This window comes from Phalacrocorax carbo, chromosome 4 (assembly GCF_963921805.1).
Source record: "Phalacrocorax carbo chromosome 4, bPhaCar2.1, whole genome shotgun sequence".
Lineage (NCBI taxonomy): Eukaryota > Metazoa > Chordata > Aves > Suliformes > Phalacrocoracidae > Phalacrocorax > Phalacrocorax carbo.
The window spans coordinates 24,998,506-25,014,335 of NC_087516.1; the positions used below are offsets into that span (position 1 = coordinate 24,998,506).

The 15,830-nt window shown below is 35.8% G+C and overlaps 1 protein-coding gene across 2 annotated transcripts in view; it reads right to left on the bottom strand.

Moving 5' to 3' along the window:
* Positions 1-15,830, bottom strand: part of ARAP2 (ArfGAP with RhoGAP domain, ankyrin repeat and PH domain 2) — a 136,210-nt gene that overhangs the window by 77,288 nt on the left and 43,092 nt on the right. For both annotated transcript variants that reach the window (XM_064449273.1, XM_064449272.1), the window contains 2 exons: positions 2,091-2,206; positions 735-934 (listed from right to left, as the gene is read on the bottom strand). In XM_064449273.1, coding sequence (XP_064305343.1) covers positions 735-934; positions 2,091-2,206 — 316 coding nt within the window. The remainder of the gene's footprint in view (positions 1-734; positions 935-2,090; positions 2,207-15,830) is intronic.

Consider the following 15,830-nt stretch of genomic DNA (forward strand, 5'->3'; position numbering starts at 1 on the left):
AGAGTATTTTTACGTAACAATAGCACTGAAACTGGATTTCTCTTCTGCTGAGGTAACAAAAAAAACTTAATTATGACAGATTTCTTCTAATTGCTCTTTTTAAAAAAGACTGTGTTTGACATTTCAATACAAAATAAAACTACCAAAAAACCCCAAAATAAAAAGAGGAATGCATATGATTGTTCATTCATTAGTAAGTAGGCTGCCTGATGTAGAATACTTTGGGGAGGGTTTGTTTTGAAAGAAAGCCTAAAGTTATAAACTGTTTTCCTGAATCTGCTGCTGCAGCACATATTTAAAAATAAAACATGATAGAACCAGATTTTTAGTAGTATCTGAGAAAGCTATCCCTATTGGCAGTAAAATATCCCCTGATGTAATAGATTTAATACCCCAAATTTATGCACTGAAAATTGTTATCCTTTGGCATCCAGCCTTGCAAGAGCCAGCCATTTCCCACAAAGTGCTGGCATATCTTATTCCCGCTAATTGTGAAGGATCATTCATTTGAGAGAAACCAATAACCTTACAGACCTATCAGTTATGCATGGAAGTGCTTTAGAATAAGGATGACCTTGGTATTAAAAAAATCAAAAAGTTATGCTTACTATTTGTTTGTCAAAACTTTCACAAGGATGGCACTCTAAAAATAAAACAGCCATTTCAAGGACATACACACATATGCAAATATGACATTTTGTAGAACCCACACATCCTGTCATTAATTACTCTACCTGCGCACTTCTTGCAAATGACAACACAGAGATTGATGGATGCCCAGTCAGGATTGGGAGCTTTACAGTCAGCACAGCTCCTGTTGGACTCATTGAACCAAATCTTCTCAGCTACTTCATAATCAGACAGAGTTTCTGCTATCGATTGCTGCAGTGCTTCAATCCAGTCTTGTTTCTCTCTTTCCGACTCTGCTGTAAAGCTGAAACAATTGACTTTTCTGTGTTATTGATCTTTATTTTAAAGCCCAATTAAACATAGCCTATAGTCCCTCTTATTTATTACATTTACACTCGAAATCACAGTCAAAAAATCTTCCTCCGCACAGATATAAATACTAAGATGGAATGTATTATTTTGTATTTTTAGTCAATGATAACTCCTTCTTTTTTTGTGTTCAGTTTTCAACAAAACCATTACTAGCATGAGCTACACAGCTTTTGTAACATTCAAGTTATGTTCCTAAGCTACTTTCGATCTTTTTATGTTACCACATACCAAACTTAAAGCCTGAACTTTAACAGAAGCACAGAATGACCTAAGGAGACATGAAGACTTAATGAGGAGTAAAACTGGACTTGCTAACTACAACAGCCAAAAAATGCTTTTCATTTATATTATTTATATTTTTCAAAAAGATCAATAACATTAAGCAAACACCAACATGAGAGAGTCAAAAACTAGCTATCTATCGACTAGCCGCAGATTCAAATCACTGATTGAGAGTAATTTACCTGCTACTCTAACCAACTGAGAATGAAAGGAAATTTTTTGCTAACATTTAGCAAGCCCAGAAGAACAAAATCATTTCGTCTTCTCTTGCATTACTGAGATTTAAGAAACACTACAACACTTAACAAAAGGCTTTTATTAGCATGTACTTTTATTTTCTTAAAAATCACTACAACTCACAGCATCAGCCAAATCAAAACTTTCTACTGATTTCAATGGAGTATTTCTACACGGGCTGGCACATGATTGGTTCTTTTCTTTTTGAATAAAATATTTAATATTAAATGGATGCAGCATTATTTCACTACTGCAGTTTATTATTCTTTAAGATGGAGTCAAGTCTTTAAAGTGACTTTTTTCTTCTGCCCCTGCACAGAATGAACAAAGAAGGCTACATAAAAATATGAATCTGTGGGTATAGGATGTCTAGTCAGGGAGATAATAGATGAAGCACACAGCTAAACAAAGGAAAGCAAATCCTTCTGTTTTTTTAAAAAATGCTGAGCATTCTCAATAAAAACATTATCTTTTCATCCAACCTAGATAAGTCACTGTAGTATGAAGCAAGTATTTCTTTAGTGCATTAGTTATTTGCATATTTTGTAAAGTTAATATTAAGTTCTCACCTAAAGCTTTTATAAGGAGTAATTATTTCAAAAGATTGCTTAGCAGTCCGATCCACTTGTTTTACATTTGCCACATTCATAGGGATTAAAGTGATGCCAAATCCTGTCTTAAAATCCTAGGGAAAAGACAACAGAAGTTCAGGGTTTCACCATTCAGGAATCAAACATGTACAGAACATGTACAGAAATCAGCATGGTCCAAAAATCCAAGGTCAATAATACACATTTTGGCCACAAAATGCAAGTTTCTTCTAATTCATCAATGAATAAACAAACTTATACTAAATTTCATCCAAATGCTACACTTCTAATCACTAGAATGAACTTGATTGTTAGTAGGAGAAAAAAACCCACACTATTAATAAAGGAAAAAAAGGTTCAATATTACATTAAAATGCGGATCCAAAACGATGGAAGTATCTAGCTTAAATGATGCTTTAGTGACAAAAAAAGAAAAAAAAATATTTCTACATCAAAGTTCTTCTCATTAACAGCAGTTTTGCCTGCTTTTAAACAGACTGTTTTAACAAAATAAAATATATTACATACAAAATTCTTTCTTAAACCTTTGGTTGCTCACGCTTCTGATGTATTAGGTGAAATAAACATGTCAAACACGGCTTTGAAAGGAAGTCCTATACAGCAGCTAAAATAGACGAAGGTTTATCTGTGACACAATTGTCAGATATTCTAAGTATTTTTGCCTAAAACCAATAAAAATTGTTTTTTTCCCCCCAACATGGAACTATGTGCCTAAAATAAAAAATCAATCTTACATTAACACAGTTGGGAAATAAAATGTTTGGTGAGTTCTTGTGAGGCTCTCTCAAATGCATGCATTCTGGAAACACTGCTAGGCACATATGTTATTTCTGATCTATTTGGAACCCCATCAGTGTCTCCTTCTTAAACTGATTTAGATGTTCATCTAATGGTAGTCACTTTCACAAGTTTAATTTCTGGAAATATTAGCATACTTCTTGGAAACAGTAACTGCATCAGAAACAAAATAAACTACATCACCCAAGCAAAAAGCCAAATCCACATATCTTACCATCCTGCAAGATATTCACTAAGTTACCTCCCACATAACAAGTAGTTGGGTATGGGCTGATAAAAATACAAGCACTGGAGGGAGAAAGCTTCAGAGTTACCTGCCTGTGCAGAGGGGATTGTTTTTCTAGTAAATACATATTTAAACCTTCATTAATGACAAGTTTCTCTTCACACAATTTTCAAATTTTGTGAGCATTAAAGCTCACACAGAGAAGTTACTTCACAAATCTCTTTTCACCTCACTCCCCTATTTCAGGTATGAGCAAATAAAAATATCATTTTAGCCATGTTTGATAAGGCTAAATCTGACATAATATGTACATATGAGTCTACGCACAAGCGGAAGTACTGATTATATCACATTAAGGTAACAAAGTGCATTGAAGAGAATTATGCCCCAAAAGGCATCATAGTGTCCCTTTTAACAAAGATTTTTAAAAGGCAAATAAATTCCACTAATTAAACATAGTGTGGGCTAAGTCAGCTAATGTTTCCTTGCCAGACTTCTTAAGAATTTTTTTAAACCTTCTGTTACCTTTAACAGTAATGGAATGGTACCCAGGTGTGGATTTCAGCATAAACCTTTATTAACACTAGTAACTTTTCAACAAGTACCCTGGCTTAGCCACTCCTCATATAATATATTTTTTAATATTTCTACCTTTCTTCTACCCTCATATCCCTTAACATAGACTTTTTTATTCTCCCCCCTCATCTTCAGCCCCCACCCCATTTTCCTATAAATCAATGGTTTTCATACTGACATATTTGCCTTAAAAGAGAGCAGAGATTTCTGTGAAGCCTACACAGTCCCTAATGCATCCTCAAAGATCACTTCTATACGAAAGGAGTGAGCAGAATAATCTCTTTTCGGGTATGAACTTGACTGCTCTGTAGCAGTGAAGCACTCTTAGTCAGACACCACCAGTGAGGAAAACAGAAGCATGAAATACAGGGTAAAAAAAGTATTGAGGATAGGAAAATACCGACTTTTTATTACTATTAGCAGCAGTGTCTTAAATCAAATGAGCAAAACTTAAAGGGTTTTTGGTTTGGTTTGTTTTGTTTTTTTTTTTTTAATTTCTAGAATTAAATTGTTTGCACTTTCAAGATGTAAATTGGATGCAGGTTCCATTTCCTGGTTTCAATTATTTCAAATAATTGGCCTTAAGAAGTCCTTACTTTTAAAGGGCAGGTAGCAAGGCTATTGTGGTACCTGAACAACGGTGCAATGCATTCTTTGTTTATTAAGTAACAGCTGAATGACTGCCAGAAGCCACAGTTAACTGGAGTTCAATATACTCTTACATCCGGGTGACAGTTTACTGAAGGTAAATGATGAGTAATGAAGACAACTGAAATAATTACTACCATATCGAGCCAGATCAAAAGTACACCTAGTACAGTAGCTTCCCTTTAAGCACTTGCTAGTGGCAACTGTCATAAAAAGAATGTAAATAAGAAAAGGTACATTCTCTTCTTCCCAAATAAGCTTCCAGCAATCTAAGGACTTCCAGCTCCAGAAGTCCCTGAACAAATACCTGCAGCCAAGTCATCATTCTTATTAGCCATTGAAAGCCATATCCTCAAGGGGTCTAAACAAATTCATGCTTTGAGGCTTCCACAGCTTCCTATTTCATAAATTTCCCAAATGTGCAAGAAAGTAGTTCCTTCTGTGCATGTATGTTGGGGTTCCCCCCCCACCCCAGTATCTGAGAATTTCACTACACTGTTAGAGAAAAGAAACAGTAACCAGATTTTATTCATCTACCTATTGCATACCATTCCTTCTTGAAAATGTCTACCCTATATTCCCTTCAGTCTCTTTTTTATGCCTTCAAACAGCTGCACCCACCTTCCCTAGAGCAAAAGGGAGCAGGCTGCATGAAAGCACCCTGCAGGCCAAAGATCGCACACATTTATGTCTGTGAAAGAATGCAGAACTAAGAAAGTACTCTAGAAGTGAAATGCATTAATTTGAAAGTCTTTACCTTCAGCTGGAGCATCAACCCTCCAAAATTTGCATATGTACCCAGTGTATGAACAATCACACTGAAGAGAGAATAACTATTATAATGTTTTAAATTCAGCAAGTGCTTAAGAAGTTCCAGTACTGAATTTTAGTGTGAGGAATGTCAGAAAGGTTAAGAAATTAGAAGCGAGGAATATGCTTTTCAGAACTGAAGCTGGTGGCAAATAAACCAATTTCATTGGTACATTAGAGTGACGTTATTTCTGTAATGGTCCAAACAAACTCTTTATGGTAACTGTACAACCGTTGGCATAAACCACGCTTTGTGAGTGACAGGTACACTGGAATCTAATTTTCAAGGTTCAGAATTATATGCTTTCAGGAGTGCAGTCTTGTTCTCTCCTTCTGAAACAGAAGTGGGAACTGGTACAGGGAAGAAAGAAATGCTCCACTTGGAAAGATAAATTCATTCACTTTGAGTGCACAGGAGGACAATAGGGCCATTCAAGAACTATACAAAATGTACCGACAGCAAGACCAAGTAGTATCTTTTCAGAATAAGAATTGTCTTACTTCTACAGACAAAGCTCATCGTTTCAGATAGATTAAACTGTGTTAGACTTTCTGACAAACAAAGAAAAGTTTAAGATTCAAAAATCACTGAAAAAGCTGGGGGTTTTTTAAATATAGACATCTTAAACGTCTATATTTATACTATCTTCATGAATTTGAAGAAAGCTTAAAAACAGGTTGACAATAAGAGCTTTTTGAAAAAAAAATTCTTTACAGATATAATAATAGATCAAAAGCATTCACTGAACAGCACAGTTAGCTGAAGGATCAAAATACTAAAAGGGGAAAGTAGCTAACTATGAGACGAGTACTGGCTTTCTGGTAAGCTGTTGTTCCTTCCTGAAGGAGGAATGATTATAACATGCGAGTCCCGATGTCATTATCATTCCTGTCTGAAAAACACATAACCTATGAAAACTTGTAATCTGTATATAAACTTTGATATTATATAACTTTTTAAAAATATACCTTTAATGTGTGTCCATAAAGTGCCTATCAGTGTACAAAATTGCTTCCTCTGTTATGCATTATCTTTTCATAGGCAAAAGCTACCCTGAGACAGACTTTAATAACCTTTCTTCAATTCTATTCTGGGTGAAATTTAAGGAGCTTCAAATTTAGTCTCATATATTTTCTAATATGTCATCATGGTTTCACAGACACAGAAATAAACCCCAAGGTTAAGGAAAACAAGTACATATATGAATAAAATGATGCAGCTACATCTAAACAAGTCTAATTTTCACAGATGCTGAACACGTAACTTTTGCTATGTTGTCTTAAAAAGACAGGCCTAGGCATCTTTCCCTATGGAATTCTTAAACAACTCCCTTTCCCTGTGGAATTCTTAAACAACTCTGTAATCAGAGGCTGAATCTTGTGGCTCTCAGTTAATGAACAGACCTTCTTTACAGAACTACTACTCTTCCCCCCGGAAACTATAATACTTTTTCTTTCTATTTTTTCTCTCCCACTCGGTTTTGCACTAGTAACACTGGCTGGCATTCTGGTTGGTTTAGTCAAACCAAAATTCATCTGAACCCAGTAGTTCTAGAGCTGCTGCTCTAGAAATAAATCCCAAGGTTTATGTTAAAGGTTAACTCACTCTATTTTCACACTAGAAATATCAGTCCGTATTTTTATTTCAGGGTTTGGTTTTTTTTTTTCTGGAGGACTAAGGGGATAACAGCAGCAGCAGAGAAAGAGGAAAATTGCTGCCACAATTTCAAGAGAACATTTTTCTACATACACACACACACACGCATATACATATGTAAATATATATCTGTACCATATTTTGAAGTACAGAAATAGTACTAGTATATGCTAGAAGCGTAGCACTTTCGGAAATTGCTGTATCAACAGAGTATTCTCACTGCTTATCAGTTTCCCTTCTGTTAATTAAGAGATCATGGTCCCTTTGCTTTTTTTGTCTATGGCTGTCGGATCTTGAGGTCATGCAATATTTAACGCTGTGTGCGCATGCACACACACACGCACACATATAATAAGGACCCAATAATGGCAGATAATACAAGAACAATATACTACATAACATATACACACACACAAATATATGTGCATGTGTCTTCATATAAGCACACGTTTTTTAAACATCCACCTTTCTTACCATCCTACCACTAATTTACAAAAGGCACATACATATTTCTGACACTACTCTTGTCCTACTACCCATACACAGAAGGTTTTTGACCTTTAATCACAATACCTCTGATCAGAGTTCCAAAATACAACCTTACACATTTTCTTGAATATACCTTTGCTATTTGCAATAGCTCTTTAGGTTTACTTTGGGGAAGCTGCCACGACGTTTGTGACAATTAGACTAAGATTTATTTCTGAAAGATCTGAGTATTCCCTCAACAATTTAACATGATTTAGACTTTTCCTTCATTCTAGCCCCATGGCATTTGATTCCCTTCAAACAACCAAATTATTCCAGAGAGATTAAAAGCCAGTAACTAGAATTTTTCAGATAAAGCAATCATAGTTTCTCCTTTCCTCCTTAATTGGTAGATATATATTTCAGCCTTTCCAGCTAGTAAGGAAGGCCAATTTCTGTAACACAAAGGTGGGAAAAATTTGTTTCCATGTTAACGAAAGATTAAGAAATATTTAGTCACTGCTTCTCAAACTCTAATACATAGTAATGCAGAAATTGCTTTGATGATATTAATTCTTCTCCACAAGTTTACATTGATTTCCTTTCCTTTTAAACTACCTTGGGCTTAGCCTCCCCAGTTACCTCTCATCATGCTTTTCAAATCTTTAGAGACTTACATCCCTCATCACAGCCTAAAATCTTTTAATATAGATTTTAGGTGATAGTTACATATTATGGATTGGAATAAACCCCACAAGACATATGGACTCTTTCTTACAGTCTTCCTAATGAGGCCTCAAAATGAAACTACAGTGAAGCATATAGTATAATTGCACACACAAAAAAATTATGTTAAAAGAACATGAAGTTTACCAACTCAAGCCCTGATAAGCAAGGAGATGCTAGAATTCAAGCTGTCTGTACATGTTAACTCTGTAGGTTTATGCTCATCTGTTAGGATATGTGAGGTCACATCATCAATTTTAGGTTCTTAGCTAAGCAAAATTCCTGCGTCCCATAGCAGAACCACTTGAAAATAATTTGAGCTATTACTGCAAAACATTTTGTAATGACAACCTGACATCCATAATTTTGGAGGTTAAAAAGAAGGAAGAGAGCAAAAGGCACGAAGGGCCACTTAGATCAGCTCTGGCCAGTGCCATGCAGTAGGCTTGTTTGCAGTCACATGTATTGGCTGTGCTACTGAAGCACATCACTCCACATCATTACATTATAAAGAAATCTAGTACATGTACTTTGAGATGGATCTGTGATGAAAGCCAACAAATAAGGAGTGGGGACAACTACGAGATTTCTTTCAAAAAATGCATTCCTGACCAACACTTTAAGGTAGATACAACCTTAGATGTTACTTTTCATTTAAGTTCCAAATCTCTGTCTTCACTTACTACAGAAGTAATTCAGAATCCTCACTTCAGCAGCTATCTGTGTGTATTTTGCTTTATCAATACAATTTTAAATCACTTGACTATGTACCATCAGGCCCATGCCTTGCTTGTTGTATGGATGGATCTAGGACACATGAAGATGAAAGCCCCCTTCCTGTAAAGGCAAAATACAAAAAAAGGAGGATCACATAATTAAAGAGACTGAATACTATCCTGGAGAGTTAGCTCTTATCTTTGCCTTTGCCAGTTTCTACTCAGTGTAAATCAAAAGCCTTAGCATACAGTCATTTCACTGTACATTTTTCATTTCCTAGTACCTGACTTTATGCTCCAGGGTTTGATTTGCAAAACTGCTGAGCAACTGGAACTTCAGCCAAGACCTATGAAAGCAGTATTTTGAGCAGGTATATTCTGACAGAAAACTACTCCCTCCCAACCCCCCATAAAAGAAAAAACAGAGAATGCAAAATGTATCGATGTTTGAATCATTAATTCTGTTTCTCGGAACTGTGTGGTCATATGGAGGAAGCACTCACGTTCCTTTACCTAACAGGAACTGATGAAAAATAAATTAATCATTGTTCCTCAAATAGCCAAACACAGCAATTACTGATCATTTCCTCACAGAACATTCCTTTACTGGTGATGGGAGTCTTTCTGTAACGCACTTTTCAACAGTGTGCAATAAAAAAGGCATAGGTTACTCCATGAAAAGAAATTGAAATTATCAGATACTAAGTAAACAATGCACTGAATGAGGTAGCGCTCCTGCAGAAGAAAATAGTGTAGTATCTACTGCACAATATTAAATTGTATAGATTTAATTGGATAAAATTAAGGTTTTAGAAATAAGCAGTTGTACAGAATAACAATTTTCCGGTGTTTAGAGTGGGTACACAAATCCCTACCTAATCCCAAGTAAGTTTTTACTCTAGATAGACGCTTGGCTTCATTCAAATTCAACATAATAGCAACCACTGAATGCCTCAGGTCTTAACAAGATTTAAGGAACCTAAGTCAAGAGCAGAGGACATGGAAGCTAAGTTTCCCAACTCCCCTCCTTTCCAGTCCCAGAAGGAATGGCTTTAGTTTACGGTCACAGTGAATTAAGACAAAATAATGCAAACTGGAAAGATATGTTCAAAGACAACAGCTATGAACAAATACATACATACATAAATTAAAAGCTCCAACTTTTTAGTCCTCAAAAACAAAGCAAGAAGATGACAACAGAGAGGAGAGGAAAAGTTATAATTCCAAATATCGACAAGTTTCTCACTTGTGCAGAAACATGCTGAAAGTGGGGAAGAAAAAAAAATTCCATGCTGCAACCATGCCTTGCCATTACAAATAATTTGTATGCATGCCATTTAAGTGATGGTCCAATAACCTTTTTGTTATTTCTGAAACAATTTGCGTGAGCTGTTGCATCAGTGTGAGGAACTGAATTCTACAGAAACTTGTACTTTTTACATTTTAACACAAAGCAATTTAAAGCTATTACTGGAAAGTAGAGTTCATGACTTAAAGGTACCATGGTTTTTTGCATTTCTGCTTTAGAAAAATACTTAAAGAACTGAATTCTTCAACTTGTCTACAATCCAGAGTTCAGCTGATGTACAGAAAGTGTGATTCAGACCACACTCCACTCTGCATGCACATGCTTTCTTTTTCTTGTCACTCAACATACTAGGAAAGCAAGTCTCACATCTCAGACACACAAGACACAACCAAGCATCAAAAGCAAGATGGTAACACCGCATACAAAACCTCCCTTGCTATCTTCCCAAATACCCTGGCAGATATCACGCACGAGAGACAAAACTGCTCTTTGTTGCCAACTACACACACACACACACACACAACCCTGTGTGAAAGACAAGTGCAGACAAAGCTCTGGTTACAGTTCTGGTAACTCCCTCCCAGCAGGGCTCCTCTGCAGAACAACGCTCAATTCAGAAATCAGCATCTTACTAGCTACAGAGGCTGAAGCAACTGCAGCCTGCCTTTTGATGCGTAATGAAACACCACAGGATGACACAAAGATAGTGCAGCTAAATAAACGCGTAAATAAAATTCAGACCCTGTCACGAGCAAGTAGAAGCTGTGTTCAAGGCTTTCACCTTTAGTCTTATTCCAACGGCCCCTTTATAGCAATTCCTTATATTAAAAGATACAATCATGTTCCTTAAGACACACAACTCATAACACATGGAAATTCATTCCATTTCAGAGTTCATTTCTTGCTCCTCGCTTCACGCATTTTTTCACCGCAAAGGGATGCCAATTTAACATACGCAAAACCTATCATTACCTGGAAATTCCTCAATTTTTCCCTCTTTTATTGTTTGACCCCTTCCACCTGCCTATGATTTTTTTTTTCCTCCATTTAGCTGAAACAGGTATCCTTATAGCCACCACCTCAAACTCACACATAGTTTTAAACAATTCCCCTGTAATGAGCAGCCAGAGCACCTCTTGTTGATACAAGGACATTTTAAAACATATCTATTACTATTAATATTTTAAGTAGCCATCTGGACTCTTCTTTGGAAGTGCTTTGCAACTGGAAACCTTCTTGGAAGATTTATCAAGACTCCTCAGGAGACAAGAAGGATACTTGTGTTTTGAAAGCACCAGGTACAATTACGGTTTTCTGAATTCACATCTTTATAATTTTCTCACTGAAGTTTTACATACACACCAAAGATCTTATTATGTATTCATAGTCCAGACAAACTGCTAACAAAGTGTTTGAACTTCTGTGGGAAGGACAGATTGTGAACGTTTTGGTGATATTTTAAAATCTGGAACAGTGTCATGCAAAACTGATGAACCTCTTCATAGACCTTTTTGTACAGTTGTCACTGAACAATAGAAAAAACTGGTATAGTACTCCCCCAGCAAAGATCCCCTGATGAACCAAGAAAATCTCCAAATAATGGAGTTCTAGCTTTCCTCCAAATTCACCTGTGGAGATAAACAAATACGACATCAACCAGTAAAAAGTACCATTGACCAAGCACAATGACGTCTTACTTATTGACTGCAAACAGAAAGGTGCTAAAACAATTAGTTCTCACTGTATAAATAAAAACTTGAGTTTATTTACTACCTCCTACTTTACTAAAATAAACTTTAATTGTGACAACATAGTAAAAATCATTAATAATTTCTCCTTCAATCAGTATTAGCAAAAGTAACATTTGCTGATGGAGAAAGTGCTTTTTCACTCATTGATCTAATTTGCAAATAATCTGCAAAATTCAAAATATATTACAAAGGACAATTAATTTTAAAAAATTTTTAAAAAAGTTTCAACACTTTTTAAAATGCCATCCAAGTAGGATTAACTATGATGAAAGTTTTGACATCTTAAAAAAAAAAGTATCTATATGAAAACATACCTCATTTAGCATAACTGGATCACTAGGGGATTTCCCTGCTGATGTTAATATAACTAACAGTTCAGATTTCTGATCCTATCAAGCTGAATGGCCCTTCTGAAATGATGCAAATTACAATGACATTGCATTAGGAGTGTTTTTTCCAGCTAGGGAGATTTTGGACACCTGCTGCTCACAAAGCCACACAGAGAAAAGCTGCACTTTTAACAAGCGACATTATGATCTTTAATTTAAGAGAAAAAAAATATGCTAAGGAAAGTACAGACCCAAACAAAAGCTCTTGGCCAGATGGTATAAATTCTCATCTGTTTAAAAAATATTCACCCTAGCAGAAAGGAAACACTAAACCCCATCAAATTTCAAGTTTGCCTAAAATTTGAAACTCAAACTTTTGAAATATCTGAACCAATATAGCAAAATAAATTTTCTTTTATGGAATATATAAATATATATTTACTAGAACTATATTCTGAATGTGTGCGTGCATGCACGTATACTTTGAAGAACATGCCTTAGACCCCATGGAGGTTGAGACATTTTCTAAAAGCCAATGTAAAGCAGCAACTTCCTACTCACACCTAGAATCCGGAACTTAAGGAGACAAAACTACGATTTGTAAATTCCTTGTAATTCTGTAATATTTATTCTAAAACAGTGAAGGGACAGCAGAACCAACAGTTTTGCCCTACATTCTTCTGTGCCTGGACCAAAAGAGGGCTGATGCCATGAGAACAGCAATGCTGCACAGTGGCTCTTGATAAGCAGGCATCATTCCTAACCCAGTCAGTCATTTCAGCATTTTCTCTCCTGGGATGACATTCTCCTTACATTTAGTTCAGCCAAAAACAGAGTAGGGGTGGGGTGGGGTTTTTTTGGCTTTTGTTTGGGATGTGGGTTTTTTTCTTTTGTTTTTAAATAAAATACTTTTTTCTGCTGGCTTTAGATTCACACATACTAATTTGTTTTTAAGGGACAAAGATGAAAATAGCTGATGAATGCACTGAAAGTATTTTGATTTTTCATAAAACAAAATTACTAATGGACACACATACAACTACTCTTTAGCAGTGATTCACATTCATATTTCCTTAGGCTTTTTGTCATTAACGTAATGATTCCCCATAAAGAAAACACTGTTAGTATAAAAGTAGGTATGTAAAAGAGAGTTTCTCAAGCGGATGCAGTTCCCAAATAAGCAATCTACTTTTCACTACTTAAATCTAAAATAGCTAGAGTACTAAATGCTTACAGGTTTACTGAACTCTTAGTACATCCATCATAAATAAGTTCATATAAAAGCCACTGCCATCTGATTTTAGCTACTTCTTTTTTAATTTTGATTTTACAATGATTAAAGTTAAGAAGGGCAACAATCACAGCTACACAATTTAACCAAAGGCATTCACAACTCAAATAAAGAGTAACCCCACACAATTACAGAGAAGCTATTCAAATATTTTTATTAGAGTTGAAAATAAACCAAAGGTCCAGCTCTAAAACACCTACATTGTACTCATGTTTCAGGACTGGGTCTAGAACAAATATAGCTTTACTGAACCAAAACGCCTTTGTCTTAATTAATGTAACAGTCTAAATCTTTATGAATTCAGTCTTAGAAAACTTAAAAATTGTAAGCTAGAGCACCTTATGTAAAAATCAAGTAAATACAAGCTTGCAATGAAACTATTTTCTGCCAATGAGAAAGCAAACGCTAACATCCAACAGAAAAATACAAGCTGTTTGTTCAAACTTGGAACAACAATACTCAGATCTATGACAAATTAAAAGTTAACAAAACAAAACGGAAAACCCAACCCATTTAAAAAAAACCCACAACACAATCCTTTCAAATAACCTTCATGCTCTATGCTACTAAGTAGAGACCTAGCTGGTATAAAGAATACTGAAAATTACATGATCGTTAATAAGTTATCTCCATTTACTATATCCACATTTATCTTCCGTTTGTGTCACTGAGCTTCCCGTTGTCACACAATGAACGGTACAGGAAAGTCTTGTAGGACCCTGAATGAGCTACAGACACACAGCTCCCTTGTAGTGTAATGATTCCACCTGTCTCATGCATTCTTTTAACTTCTCAGGTCTCACTCCCATCCATCTCTCTTTACACAAGGAAGAAATAAATCTTGCTCATCCGAATTTAATGAGACTGAAAAAACAAAACTTGCCAACAGCAAGTTTAACTGTTTCAGAGCACATTCTTGGGGTGGGGCAACAGGGCTGATCACTACTTAAACTGTTATTCGAAAACCATTAATAAACTCTGAGTAATGGAGCAAACAGAAGCTTAACTTTCACATTTTGCAAGTTTACAAATTCGTTTCCTCAATGTTCTATTAGAACAACCTTCAAAATCATGCAACAATAAAAAATAATTTTGAAACGTACACATATTACTATGTTTAGATAAGTCAAAATGCCTTACAAATCAGAGATCAGTAAAGAACAGCACCTACAGTAGCAATTTTTTCATAAGAGACAAAAAAAACCATGAAGCACTGATTTACAGGCCATCTAACTGCAACATAGTGACCTAGCACCAGCAAACTGAACCCGCTTCATGTCATGGTGAAGCACAGCTACAAAACAGCTGATCTGGCTCATAGCTGAAGGTATGCAGGTGCACCTCATCACACAGATGTTGCACCAAAATTGCAAAGGCTGGATCAGGATAACACTGTAAAAAAGAATCTCACTAAACAGTAAAATAGAGCTAGAATTAGAATTATAAAATTGCCCATTTCAGGATATTCAGAAACCCAGTAGCAGCATTTTGTACCAATTTTGGGTAGGGTGGCTAGTAACAGGCTTCAATGATTTTTGAGAACAGAAAATCTTCCAAAAAATCCTTCTATATTAGCAAGGATGGGCAGCTGCAATCTGCAAACACAGTGAAGTTAGAGGGAGATATATTTTCCCAGCATGCCCATACCATTTAAGAAACTAGGATGAACAAGAATTCAGGAATGAAACGAAAAAAGTGGATGACAATGAAACGCTGCTAACTCTGACATTAATGGCAAAGCTCCAACTGAGATTCATAGAGCTGGAGATTCACCCCACATATCTGTGCTTAGATCCTACAAGCAACAGCTTTCCTTAAACAGCCTTGTATATACTGAAAATGCATCTTTACCTTTTCCATTTAGAAGGACAAGCAGCTAGGACAAAATCTGCACAGGCTTCCTAAGGTTAATTTTAAAATACATCTGCATGCAGTGTAGGAGAAAAAATTTAGGTCTGCAGATGAAAGACCTGGACAGTTAGAGGACCTGAACACCCAGCACCACAGAATCATGCAGAACTGTGATAACATCTTCGGGGTTTGTACCTACAATGCACTCTATTAACCTTTATTTTTCTTCTCCCTTTAAAATTCCAGTACAGCTCTAGCTGCATATATTAAATGTTTCTGATATTCTACACCTCATCAATGAGAGGAGTATGAGGAAACAGAGCCGAGGAAACAGAGCTTGTGTAGATGTAACCCGTTTATTTCTGCTTTAGCATTTATTGGCTAAATTGGAACACCAACAAAGACACACAAGTTTCACATCTAAACGGCTAATGGTACACATTCACCATAAGTAAGTGCAAATACCTAAAATCAACCTCAAATCAGACTTCTTACTTTTACCAACTGCACATTGTCATTAAATAGAACAGATGAGGAAGCAA